Genomic DNA, 13,161 nt, shown 5'->3' on the forward strand with positions numbered 1-13,161 from the left:
GCCCTGATCCAGGGCCAATAAATCAGCCTGGTCATCGAAAAAAATAAATGACTCCGGCTCCCGTGTAAACGGGGCAGACTTGATCATCGGGGTCATCAGCGTCAAAGATGGACTGCATCGAGTCAAAGAACCCTGATCTTGGTAACGGCACAAAAGAACCATTGCCGATTGTCGGCACTGAGGGCATGGCCGCGGACTGAGTAGGGTTCGAAGCCAAAACTTCTCTCAATGCTTATGGTTCTTTTGGTGCTGAGGGACACTCTGGTGACCAATAGGCACTGTGTGCCTTAGCCTTCTGGTGATTTCCGTCAAGTAGGCGTGACGCCCGAAGGCGTTGGACGTCGATGGAGTGGCCGGCTTGGGGTCGGGAGCACAGAGCGTTGCTTTTGCCACCAAACCTCCCTGGTCAGGGACCAGGGCTGCACCTACAGCAACTTGCTGCTTGAACATTTTGAGCATAGATGTTTTAAAACCTTCCCATTCTTCCCGAGAAGTCGGTCCCACTGAGGGCTTAGCTTGTTCCGACGACAAAATTGACTTGCGTCTATGTCGGTGGTGCCGCTTCTTCTTCCACAAGTAAGACGAGGAATGGCTCCTGGAATGAGACGGTTTCTTGGTGTTCTTGCAATGTTGTTCCTTCTCCTTATCGGGGGTGGGCTCCTCAGTCTCGGCCTCCGAAGACGAGATGAGAGACCACACCGCAGGCTTGGCATTTGGCCAGCCCAAAGCCAGTTTCCTGGCCCTCTCACATAGGGATTCCGGCTGCATCTTTGCGCACAACGCGCAGGCCTCAGTGTCATGGCTAACGCCTAGATACCACAGACAGACGTCGTGGGGGTCGGTAACGGACATCTCGTCTAAGTTTTCATACGAAAATGTACAATTTGTACAAAAAAAGGTTGAGTAAACTCCAGTAGTGTTCCTGATGCAGCATGTAAGCGACCGGAAAAGAGGAACTAAAGCATGGGGTGTAGTGACTTGCTATATATGCACATGACGCCCAACGTCACTTCCACAGCGGACAATCAGGAGCTGAGCAAGAGAGTTCAGCGGTGAAGTCGAGGTCCACTAAGCCTCATGGCAAAAAGTCTCTGAGCAGCAGAGCTGGATGATGGATATCTATAAAGATGAGGAATCAGAGGGAGAAAAGCAATCCATTGAAATATACAATCACCAGAGGTTCAAATATACATCAGGTAACTTAATCAGCAAAGCAGGTAAGTCATTTCGATATAGTAAATGATGGCAACCAACTCACAAAACAATATCCTAACTTGAGAAGTCCAAACCCTAAGATGAATGGGGCCTTGTGCCCAAACGTCACAGCAGCCCCACATCGTTTCTCACCAGTATGATTTCTCTGTGAGGAGGATTCAATGTGCTTGTGGTGATAGTTTCAAAGTATTTCAAAGTTCTACAATGATTTTACCAGAGGTAACTAAGAGGTCTCCTTTCTTCCTGACCCAAGGCTAACTCAGGGTCAGGACCGACGACTAAAGGTGAGCGGAATGGAGATCGGAGACAAAGGGACTTGTTCCCAATGTTATCCTATCAATTCCCCCCTGACTCCAATTTACCCAGATGACTAAGGCTTGACTCCTCAGCTACCTTACCTTGATTGGGATTTGACTTACCCATCAGTGTCTCTTCTTACCATAAATAGGGTGCCCTTCCACAATATTCCCACCAAGGACTGATTTTGAAAATCCCTGCCAGCTTCACCAAACATGGTATGTTCTTCGAGAGTCACCGCCATGGAGGCTGAATGCATCGGGGCTGGGGCTTTGGTAAAACATTTCTAAAATGTTCAGACAAATCTCCTCCCACTCCACCGGAGTAGAGGATTGTGTGGGGAATGGTACTTGTAGAGTTAGTGTTGAATCCTGCAAAGTGTCTCTCGATCTGGAGTGATGACTCTTTCACGAAGAAAGATGGCTCGAAAAGTTAATGCGGAAGCATGATCTCCTCCAATATTTCTTTTTCTTCTTGTCTTTACGGACAGGTTAACATTCTTCCACCGTCACCACCTTCCTTTGCTCCACGCCCAGAGACCTAGAAGGTGTCCTCTTGCCAAATAAGTGCTAGTAAGTGAATATTTGGCAAGCTACCTGAGGTTGTTTAAGTACATGGACTTGCACGACTAGAAGTCCTACGCATTCTGTTCTTCCCCCAATCAAAAGCAAAACCTGTGGGGGTCCAAGATAGACATCTGCCCCCGCCCCCACCCGACCCCCTGAATCTGCACAGGGCTTGAAGACTGAGGCCTTCCAAGGGTTATGCAAGAGACAGTGACAGAAATAGCTAAGTTGAGTGGTGTTCCCAAAGCATACCGAGTGTGCAGAAAAAAGGAACCAAGGGGAGCGGCAGCTCTACATACACTGGCCCGATGTCCTATCCAGCATGGAGCTCTATAGCCATAGGTGTGCCGCACTGCACCCCTGCTGGTGGCAAAAACGTTTCTGAAGACAGCTAGCAATGGAGATTGAATATTCAAGATAAGGAATGTGTGACAGGAAGGAATTTATCAGTATTGACACTGGTTGGTATGTGCTGGCGAAGTAAAGAACTATGACATTGAAGAAGGAAGAATTTGCTATTGATTGGTGAGGTCACCTATGCCTCATCCTTCGTCAAAGGGAGAGGCCAAACGTTTTGGGGACATTTTGTTAAAGTTAGCAGGCTCTTATGTTTTTAAGACATGTGCTCACACTCATGAAGTAGGAAAGTTAGTATTATGTACAGATTACAGACTATTAATCTGAGCGTCAGATTCAATATCTGTTGTTCATTTCATGAAATAGTTCAAATTTTATAAATTGTTCTTTTCATCAAGTAGAAACTGGCTGCATTCAATAATACGATACGATTTATCTCCCGCTCAACCGCCTTCTGGGCATAATTTAAAATTGTCACCATCGAGCAAACATGAAGATATCTCTGCAAGCATAGAACAATAGTCAGGGGCCTGCAAAAATGGCACTCAAACAAAAAGGACAGTAAATCATGTGGTAAAATAGACAAACATCTTTCAGAACATAGGGAACAATTCTGCTCAGCATTAAGCAAGATTCCAATGAGTTATGATTAACTTCTTATTTTGCACTCACCCTGCAAATTTTATAAGATCTCCTTGCCCCGATTCTCCACTAGGCATCTCATGTAGGGTCATTAACAACTCAACCACAATCTCTGGCAAGTTGCTGAGGAATAGATGATCAATTTGCTACAAAGAAACAAAAACTAAATATGGTAAGTTTGCAATAACTCTAAATAGAAACAGAGTATGGGACAATCAAGAGCACTAGGCTTATACAGTCTTCCGTTTATTTGACTTGATCACATGACAAGACATGCATTTTAGTATCAAACAATATAATCAGCACAAAAGACAAACCCAATGCATATACAAACTATACTCAGCCAGGATGGTGTAATACATTGATAATTAACAAATTAGTTCCCTTTAGCAATGTTATTTCTGATTAACACAATTATGTTCCCACAGATTCTTCATCTTTTGACGTAGGTCAATGTAATTAGTTCCCTTTAGCAATGTTATTTCTGATCAACACAATTATGTTCCTACAGATTCTTCATCTTTTGACGTAGGTCAATGTAATTAGTTCCCTTTAGCAATGTTATTTCTGATCAACACAATTATGTTCCCCCAGATTCTTCATCTTTTGACGTAGGTTAATGTACAGTCTGTATCTTTAAATCTTTAAACAGTCACCACAAGCATCAGTGTGGCTTCATGCCCAGAGAACCTCTTCCACTTATGACCGTAGCATTTGAGAGTCGAGGACGCCCTGGCCTTTGCAAGAACCTCTCTGCAATCGGCCGGTATATCGTAGCCTCCAAACTCTAACATTGGAGGAACCAGGCCTGCAGGTTCAGTGACGCCGGGTCGTGGTGGAAGATGGCGCCTCCTTCTCTGGAGAGAAGGTCCGCGTCCGCCGACAGCTTGATGGGAGGGGACGTTGACAAGTCCAGAAGGTCCGGGAACCAGATCTGCCTCGGCCACGCCGGTACGAGGTACGAGGAGGATCATCCTGCACCGGGACCTCTTGAGCTGGCTGATGAGTCGAAGCAGCAACGGCAACGGAGGGAACGCATACAGGTATAGGCCGTCCCAGGGGAACGAGAACGCATCGCCCATGCTTCTCGGCTGGGGAAACCTGCTGGCGAACCTCTTGCACTTCGAGTTCGTCGCTGTTGCGAACAGGTCGATTTGGGGTTTGCCCCATCGTCGGAAGAGTAGATCCACCTGATCCTGGCACAGTTCCACTCGTGACACGCGCGCAGCTCCCTGCTGAGCGAGTCGGCAATGGTGTTGCTTTCTCCTGCCAGGTGGAAGGGAACCAGGAACATCCCCTGGGCTACCGCCCAGTGCCACCGATCCTGTGCCTCCTTGGATAGGGCTGGGGATCTGGTGCCTCCCTGCTTCCGTATGTAAAACATGGTCGTGGTGTTGTCCGTGAAGATCCCCACCACCTTGCCCTTGAGCGACGGGAGGAACGATTTGAGAGCCCAGAACACGGCTCGGAGTTCCAGGACGTTGATGTGCAGGAGCCTCTCCTCCGGGAGCCAGAGGCCTCTTGCGTGGAGATCTCCGGTGTGGGCGCCCCAACCTTCCAGGGAGGTGTCCGTCTTCACCGTCTCCTGGTACGCCGGCGTCTGAAAGTCCTTGCCCGCCGTGAGGTGTGCTCGAACGCCCCACCACTGAATCGCCCGCCGGAACACCTCGTTGAGGGGAACCCTGTCTTCGAAGGTGCCCGTCGCCTGTATCCAACGGGCGTCTAGAAATTCTTGAAGAGGGCGCATCCGTAGTCTGCAGAGGCGCACCAGGTAGATGCAAGAGGACATCATCCCCAGGAGGGACTTGATGGACCTCACCCTGGCCACGTCCGTGGCTAGCAGGCGCTGCACTTTGCCTAGAATGGTCTTCGTCCGTTCTTCCGACGGGGCCGCCAGGCGCCTCACTGTATCGAGCTTCGCTCCCAGAAACAGGGCAACCTGCGACGGCACCAGGTGGGACTTCGGGTAGTTTATGGCGAATCCCAGGTTTGTGAGTAGCTGGACGGTCCTCGCAGTGTGTTCGACGGCGAGTTCCCTCGTCCTTGAGCGGATGAGCCAGTCGTCCAGGTAGGGGTAGACGTGAATCCCCTGTAGGCGCAGCCGCGCCGCCACTGGAGCTAGGCACTTGGTAAAGACCCTGGGGGCCGACTTCAATCCGAACGGCAGTGCTCTGAATTGGTAGTGGCGTCCCTGGACGACGAACCTGAGGAACTTTCGGTGACTTTTGAGGATGGGAACGTGGAAGTAGGCATCCTCCAGGTCCAACGACGATAGAAAGTCACCTTCCTCCAGCTGTCCCAGTACGTGCTGGAGGGTGACCATCCTGAACTTTTGTGATCCGATGTATTTGTTCAAACGACGAAGGTCCAGGATGGGGCGCCAGCCGCCCGTCTTCTTCCTGACGAGAAAGTACCTTGAGTACACCCCGGAGCCCCGGAGCCTCTTCGGGACAAGCTCGATGGCGCCTTTCCTGAGCATCGCCCGTACTTCCAACAGCAGTTGCGGGACGTGATTTTCCTTCCTGGCCACAGGTGGAACGTGAGGGCACTTCTTCAGGAATTCGATAGAGTGTCCTCTTGCCAGGGTATTCAGCACCCAACGGTCGGTGGAGATGGACTTCCACACACCGACGAAATTCGTCAGCCGGCCTCCCACCGGGGTGCTTCGGTGGGGGCCCGAGACCACGGCCGGTTCAGTCCTGCTTGGAAGTGGTGGCTTTGCCGCCCTGGCCACCTTGCCGACGGCGGCGAGGCGCTCCCTGCTTGCCGTGACCCCTGTAGGCCTCCTGAGACGAGGAGCGTGCCGCCTGGCGGTAGGACGACGAGCCACCGCTGGATCCCTTGGAGGCACCCTGTTTGCCTCCGGCGCTCCGAAAGGGCCGTCGTTGCTGAAGGGCTCCTAGGGCGTGGGCCATCTCCGTGTCCGTTTTTATGGCTTGGAGGGATTCGCCCACCACCTTCCCGAACAAGTTGCTGCCGTCGAACGGCATGTCCAACACCCTGGTCTGGACGTCCTGACGGAAGTCGGTCGCCCGGAGCCAACCCCGTCGACGTAGGCAAACACCGTTGCCCAGCTGGCGGAACCCGGTATCGGCAATATCGGTTGACACCGTTATGGCGTGGTCCGACGCCACCTCGCCCTCTTGCAGTATTTCCAGAGCCTCGGACCTCTTGTCGTCCGGCAGGAAGTCCAATATGGGGGCCATCTTAAACCAGAGCTCCCTGTCGTAACGGGCCACGATCGCCAGGGCGTTGGCCGCTTTGATCGTCGTCGGCGCCGACGAAATGACCCGCCGCCCCATGGCGTCCAACTTCTTTCCCTCACCGTCCGGCGAGGAATTCGACGTCGAGGCTCCTGACCCCGCTGCTTTCTTCTTCGCCCCCGCCGAGACGACGCGAGTCTGGCGTTGGCTGGGCCCTGAGGCACAGGGGAGCGGTTTCGGGGACCCGGTACTTCTTCTCGTATCGGTCCCGTTTGGCTGGTGCCGTGGAGGTGTTCTTGAGAACCGACAGGCCCTCCTCCCAGATGTCATCGATTAGGGGCACCGCGATGACCGTCTTCCTCTTGGCCTCCCGGCGCTGATAGAGGAAACCTTCCTTTTTCTGCTCCTGCGGGCAGAGCTGGAACAATTCGGACGCCCTGGCGATCATGGCGTGGAATGAGCCAATCTCGTCGGGCAGTGAGGCCCGTGCGACGGGAGACCCATTCCGTCGTCGTCGCCCTCAGAACCCGTCGTCGAGCCCAACGCACCGTCATCTCCCGACTCGTGGGAGGATAAGGAGGGAACTGTAGGCCTTATGGGTGCGAGAAGAGGAGAGGGTTGGGTCCTCCGTCGTTTGTTCTGAGGACTTCCCGACGGGCCAGGTTGCGGGTCCTCCGGGCTGGGCCGTGGAAATCTCGTCCTTATCTCAGAGCATAAGGACTGGATGGCAGACAAAATGGCCGCCGAGCCATCCTGAGGCCTAGGATCCGGCTGCGCCGGAAGGGAAGGCCGCTCTTCCTCACCATCATCGTCTTCCTCGGTTATCTCCCGAGGATCTTCCTGACGGGATCGAACCTTCTCGAATTGGACTTCGAGGTTCCTCACGGCCTCGGTCAGTTCCTGCTCCGAGGCTGACTCCGAGCTCGAGGAGGGCACCGTGCCCCCCCTCGCTTCTTCCATCATGGCGGCCACGACGATGGGCTGAAAAGAGGATTCCCTCCTTGGCTGCACGGAAACTCTAGTCCCGGAGACGGTCTCCGCTGGCGGTGTCTCTGCTGGCTTGGCCAGAGTCGCCGCGATAGCCTCGATAGAGGCCTTCGCCTGCTGGGTAGGGGCCTTGACCACCTTAGGTGCGTCCCGGGCCCTCTCCTTCGGGGGAGGGGCGACGCCTCGCTCCCCCTCTTCCGAGATCGGACGGGGCTTCTCCCGGAGCTTACCCGGGGTCTCGGACTTCCTCTTCCCCGAACCGGAGCGTTGGCTCGTGGTTGACGGTGCCGGGGAAGGTGCGCCCTGCCTGGCGACCGAAGAGCCCGACCTTTCGGCGCTCCCGGAGCCAGCAGACTCGCGGCGCTTGGCCTGGTGTTGGGCCCCTGTCGCCGGGGCGCCCGCACAGGACTTAGAAGCCCGCTCGGACCCTTTCTTCTTCTTCTCACCCGTCGAGCCCTTATCCAACCAGCTTGCGAGACGGGATCGACGGTCCCTCATGGTCCGCTCCGACAAGTTCTTGCAGAACTGGCAGTCCTTCTCTACATGAGTCTTGTCCCCATGAAGACAGTAGAGGCATCGCGAATGTTCGTATTCCTTAAACACATTCTGCAGCCCGCATCCAGGGACCGAGGGAACAGCTTGGGACCGGGTGACGAACTCGCATCCTGGGCCATCTCGAAGTAGGCCGCGAATCTTCTGGAATCCTCCCAGAAGTTGATTCGACGAAATCTTCACCCTTGAGGGGCGTAGGAAAATCCTGCAACGGGTAGCCGTTAACGGGAGTAGAAACGGTGGAGCTTGAGGCTCGATTAACCGAAAAAATGTGAAAAGTCACCTGAAAAAACACGAAACATGCAGTAAAAGCTCGAGAGCTAAGCACGAGGACTCCCAACACTTGAACGTGCGGTAAAAATCTGAGGATGGCTGCCAGAGGCGGGGTTTAGGTAGAGGGCAGTCATTGGCTGTGGTCAGTATGACGCAGAGATCAGTGATTGGTTACTACTACTAAAGACAGATCAGAAACGAAACTGATACTGATTTTTTCTTTACCGAGTATTCCCAGCCTGACGACGGGGAATATTCATGAGCATGTGAATCCATGCCAGACCCCATGCTGGAGAATATGAAAAAGACAACCATATATGTGACCTATTATATACTCTAGTTTAATCTGTCTAGTTGAGTTATTTCCCATATTTAGTAAAAAAAGGGTTGCCAAGTATCTTCAACACTCGGCTTCGCGCATTTAGGACATATGTTAAGTATTCCATGTTGTTAATCGCCTTAACTTTCTGGACCCATTCTTTCCCCGTAGGGATTCTATTTCATTTCCACATCTGCACTAGACAGCACCTGGCTGCCACCAGCAGGATGTGTACCATATGTCCCACTGCTTCTTCCACCACATCTTTCTCATACACATCCATCCTCAACAGTGTGCGATATCGCAAGAGTCCATCAATCCCCTTGATCCAAGAGAGAACCTCCCCCCAATATATCTGTATGAGGGCACACCCCCACCACATGTGATAGTAGTCCGCCTTTGAGCAACGGCACCTCTGACAGCAAGAGTCTGCCCCAGATTACATCCTGGCTAAAGTGGCAGGTGAGTATTGATAGCAGTGTAGGAGTATGGTCGCCTACATCCTATACTGTAAGGATACCTGGGAATAGAGACCCTCCTTCAATGGAAGGAAGGGTATAACCATAGGGTTGGTACGCTCAAGCCCTTAAATCCGTTGCTTAGGCTGGCTGCATTGCCATCACTGGGTGGTAAAACCCTAGCCACCTCAAATTGCAGAGTTAAGATTAAGTGTGAGGCAATTTGCACCCAACCAATTGATCCAATGGTATTTGAATATTGGTAGCTAATAGTTATAAATGAAATGCATTTGCAAAGTACAATCAAAGTTTTGCTGATTGCTTTAATCTAATGTTCAGCCGACACGTGTTTCGACGCTAGGTCATTCTCAAGGCTGTCCAGTTATTGACATATTCCATACACAGTGTCAAGAGCATGTATTATCCATGCAGGAAAACCAAAATTATAATCAAAATAATACCATCAAATGAATTCCCAAAATAAGCTGGTAGAATAGAATGGAAAAGAATAATAAAAGAGAAGGTTAACATACCAAATTGGGCCATCAATGGATCATAGAAGAGAATTGCACAAATAAACCTATGTCAACATTAGTCATGTAGGTAATTGGAATACTTCCATATTGTGCATGCAATTAAAAATCAAATAGAGCAAATGTTCTCTTTATAGCTAATTGCTGCAAGTTATTTGTAAATTACCACATAGTATTAAAGTAACTCATTGAGAGCAGTAGTGTGCAGCACCCTATAGCCCATGCCCAGTGTTTCGGAATGTGATAGTCGTCGCAATATATTGGAATTGCAAAGTTGGCCCATAAGTGCTGCCGAGGGATTCCTTTAACCACAGTGAAGGTGTTTTATAATGTAGGTTTCTTACCCAATATCTGTATTAGTAAAGTGTAGAATAGCATTATGTGCTGAATGTCTTGTTGGGGAATTAGTTCTCACTAGTCCCCATGATTTTTAACTTACCCAGGATGCGGATAGGTATAGGGAAATATTTGCTGGGTCGCCCTTGGTGGGTCCTGTCGCTACGTTAATCCCCCGGATAAGTATCCTGAAATAATACGATTAGAGGTCATGACTTGCTGCTCTTATTTGTGTGAGGCACGGTGGCCGTGGTATAACAAAGTTGCAGCCTTTTGCCCACTATGTTTATAGAAGGTTGTCCCCCCATCTCGGGACATTGAGGGCCCCTTGAGTTGCAAATAACCAAAGGGAGAGAGATTACTAATGCAAAGGCACTCCTCTAATCTGCCAATAGATAGGATCTTTCCATCCTCCCATAATTGCCCAGCTCTACTAAGACCAGCTTCGTATCAGTTTTGAAATTGTAGGGGTTCAGCTATTACATTTCGCAGAGGAGGAGCCAAGAGGCTATCGTCATGGCCCTGAGGTGGGAGGGCCATGACGATAGCCATCTTGTGCCTCTACTTTTCTTCCATATTGTCAAAGCGCCACAATCACTGGCTGTTTCACCACTCTTTTAGGGATCTCCTTATGAGGCACCCAAAGCCACTCACTCCCCCAATGTTACTGGGCTTAATTTCGTGTTATCTGTCCTCACCCATTGTTTTTTGGTGCCCGGATCCAGGTGGTCTATCATTATAAGAAGTTGGGCCACCCGGTAACATATGTCCAAATTTGGGAATCCGACACGTCCCTCACCCCACTGCAGCATAAGAACCCTATATATGCTATTCTGGGTCTTGCCCCGGCCCACAGAAATGTCAGAAGTCTCCTTTTAACCGACTCTAAAAAGGAAGGTGGAATAACGATCGGGAGCATCTGAAAAAGAACGAGAAATTTGGAGAGCACCACCATTTTTATACAGTTAAACCAACATAAAGCAGGTAAATACTTGGATTTATTTCACAGATACCTAACACTTTAGAAGTCCATCCCTATCTAGTTAAGAGTGTCTCAGGGTCAGATTGGAGGGCTAAACAGGCAAGGCACACGCCACTCAAGGTCCTGGTGGCGCCGAAATCCACCGCTCAGCCTCCGGTTCACCCGGTAGATCGACCGGATTCCCAGAGCATTGGCGAGAGCATCGCAAGGATTGCCTCAGCAGTTAGACTGAAGGAACGGTCGAAGGAGGCTGCAAAGCACAAAGAACGGCCTAGAGACATGCCGAAAGAGACACCACAGCGCCCCAAACCCTGCAAGGACTACGCTGAGAGTCTGGTGCCTTTTTCAAGTACATTAGGGGACAAATCTAGACGTCACAGGTAAGAAGATGAGCCCTTTCCTCCCCTAGGCCCATCTGGTTTATCCTCATGGACCAGGGAGAAATTTGAGGGACGTAAGGACAGAATAGAAAAATGTGTTTTAGTCTGAGAAGCTCGCTGCCAATAGACCTCAAGAAGACCTTCCTTCTACACCTGTATCTAAGTTTCAAAGGACCTTGGAAGGTCCATATGAGGAGTATACCTGTGTGCTCACAGATGATGATGATGATGATGCTGCTGCTGCTGCTGCTATGGAGACATATGATCAGGATGAGGATGCCACCTTTCTGGAAAACTACAATGTGGATGACCAGGCAGATCTTATAGACAGTTGGGAAGACAGCCGTCAGGTTGATGCTCAACTTTGGACGTCCCCTTCTCCATCCCAGGACCCCGATGCCCCGCGCATAGATTCCCCACCCCTCCACTCCGGCCCGCCAAGCCTTCCCAGTGGACGCTCAAATGGCATTTAACGCCATCTTGAAGAAGGCGGCTGACCATTTTCAGACCGCCACTCAAGAAGCTTTACCAGATTCTGATTTCCTGAAGGATATACTCAAAGAAAAACCTCTGGCCAGCCAGGCCATCCCTTTGTTGAACTTTATTAAGAGGAGATTGGCACCTTCCTTGTTGACGCCAGCCTAAACCAGGGCGTTGAACCCTAGGGTGGAGAAGTTATTTTGTCATTCTCCGACCGACCCTGCCTACATCAATGGACATGCCACTCCAGATTCCTTAGTGGTTACCACTACTAGAAAACAAGCTGGTGTTCCCCTGTTTACAGGAGAGGCACCACCCGATAAGGAGTTCAAGAGACAATATGCACTGGGAAATAGGGTCACAACTGCTGCTGCGTCTTCCACAAGAATAGCTAATAACACCACGCTATTGGCCAGCTATGTAGACGTCCAGTGGAACCTTCTGCAAGAAGGCCTTCAGGAAGTGCCAAAACCTACACGGACCAAGTTGCTCGCCATTGTTTTGGAAGGCAAACAAGCTAACCAGAATGTGTTCAAGAACAATCTGGAAGCTGCAGAGACAGCAGGAAGAAACCTGGCACAATGTACCTTGCTCAAACGACATGCATGGCTGAGGAACTCCGGTTTCAAGCTGGAGACCCAAGCAGCCCTTATAAACAAACCTGTTGACAAGACCAACCTATTTCTCAAGGCAGTGGACAATGCACTGGAAACAGCCAAGAAAGAACATGAAACACTCAAGTCCCTCAACAGATTACCCAGAAACCCTCTCCTCAGAGAGGAAGCGGCTCGCGCTGGTACTTTTGTGGGCAATCTCGTTTTCCCCAGAGCCAGTATAATGAAGGAAACAACTCGAATTCAGGACAAGGGTCTAATACCTCCACCACTTATCCACCCAGAGGACAGCGGCGTGGGAAAGGTAGAGGACGAGGTTCCAACCGCAGAGGTGTCCCGTCATCTGGTGAGAAATGACCTTCGGATCCAGGTCTCCTCCTATGCCACCCGGTTGGGGGGCGTATAACATCTTTCCTTAGTGCATGGGAGGGGATAACAACAGACCAGTGGGTACTGAAGAAGGTCGCCCACGGGTACTGCATAGAATTTGCCCGACCACCCCAATTCTGACCGCCAAGATCAAGATGCCTGACGCCGGACAACCTGCAAATCCAACTGCAAGAGGTGCAGACTCTTCTAGGAAAAGACGCCATAGAAGTCATCCTTATTCTACAGGTGTACAAAGGTATTTATTCATTGTACTTCCTTGTACCCAAAAAGTTTCTCACCATGCGCCGTGTGCTAGACTTGCGGCCAGCGAAGAAGTTTGTCAAACCTCAAAAGTTTTGTATGGTCACTTTACAGAAAGTAATCCCGCTGTTGAAACAGGGGGATTATATGGTAACACTGGACATGAAAGATGCATACTTTCATATTTCAATGTTGCCAGTGCACAGAAAATACCTAAGGTTCATGATAGAGGACAAGCACTATCAGTTCAGGGTACTCCCCTTCGGCATTGCCTCGGCACCAAGGGTGTTTACAAAGGTACTGCAGTAGCGGCAGCACATTTGCGCAGACTATCCGT

At 50.6% G+C, this 13,161-nt stretch overlaps 1 protein-coding gene across 2 annotated transcripts in view; it reads right to left on the reverse strand.

The window, feature by feature from the left end:
* ATM (ATM serine/threonine kinase) overlaps positions 1-13,161 on the reverse strand; it is a 3,046,976-nt gene that overhangs the window by 1,469,718 nt on the left and 1,564,097 nt on the right. For both annotated transcript variants that reach the window (XM_069640412.1, XM_069640413.1), the window contains one exon: positions 3,108-3,223. In XM_069640412.1, coding sequence (XP_069496513.1) covers positions 3,108-3,223 — 116 coding nt within the window. The remainder of the gene's footprint in view (positions 1-3,107; positions 3,224-13,161) is intronic.

This window comes from Ambystoma mexicanum, chromosome 7q (assembly GCF_040938575.1).
Source record: "Ambystoma mexicanum isolate Mex_15411 chromosome 7q, UKY_AmexF1_1, whole genome shotgun sequence".
Taxonomy (NCBI): domain Eukaryota; kingdom Metazoa; phylum Chordata; class Amphibia; order Caudata; family Ambystomatidae; genus Ambystoma; species Ambystoma mexicanum.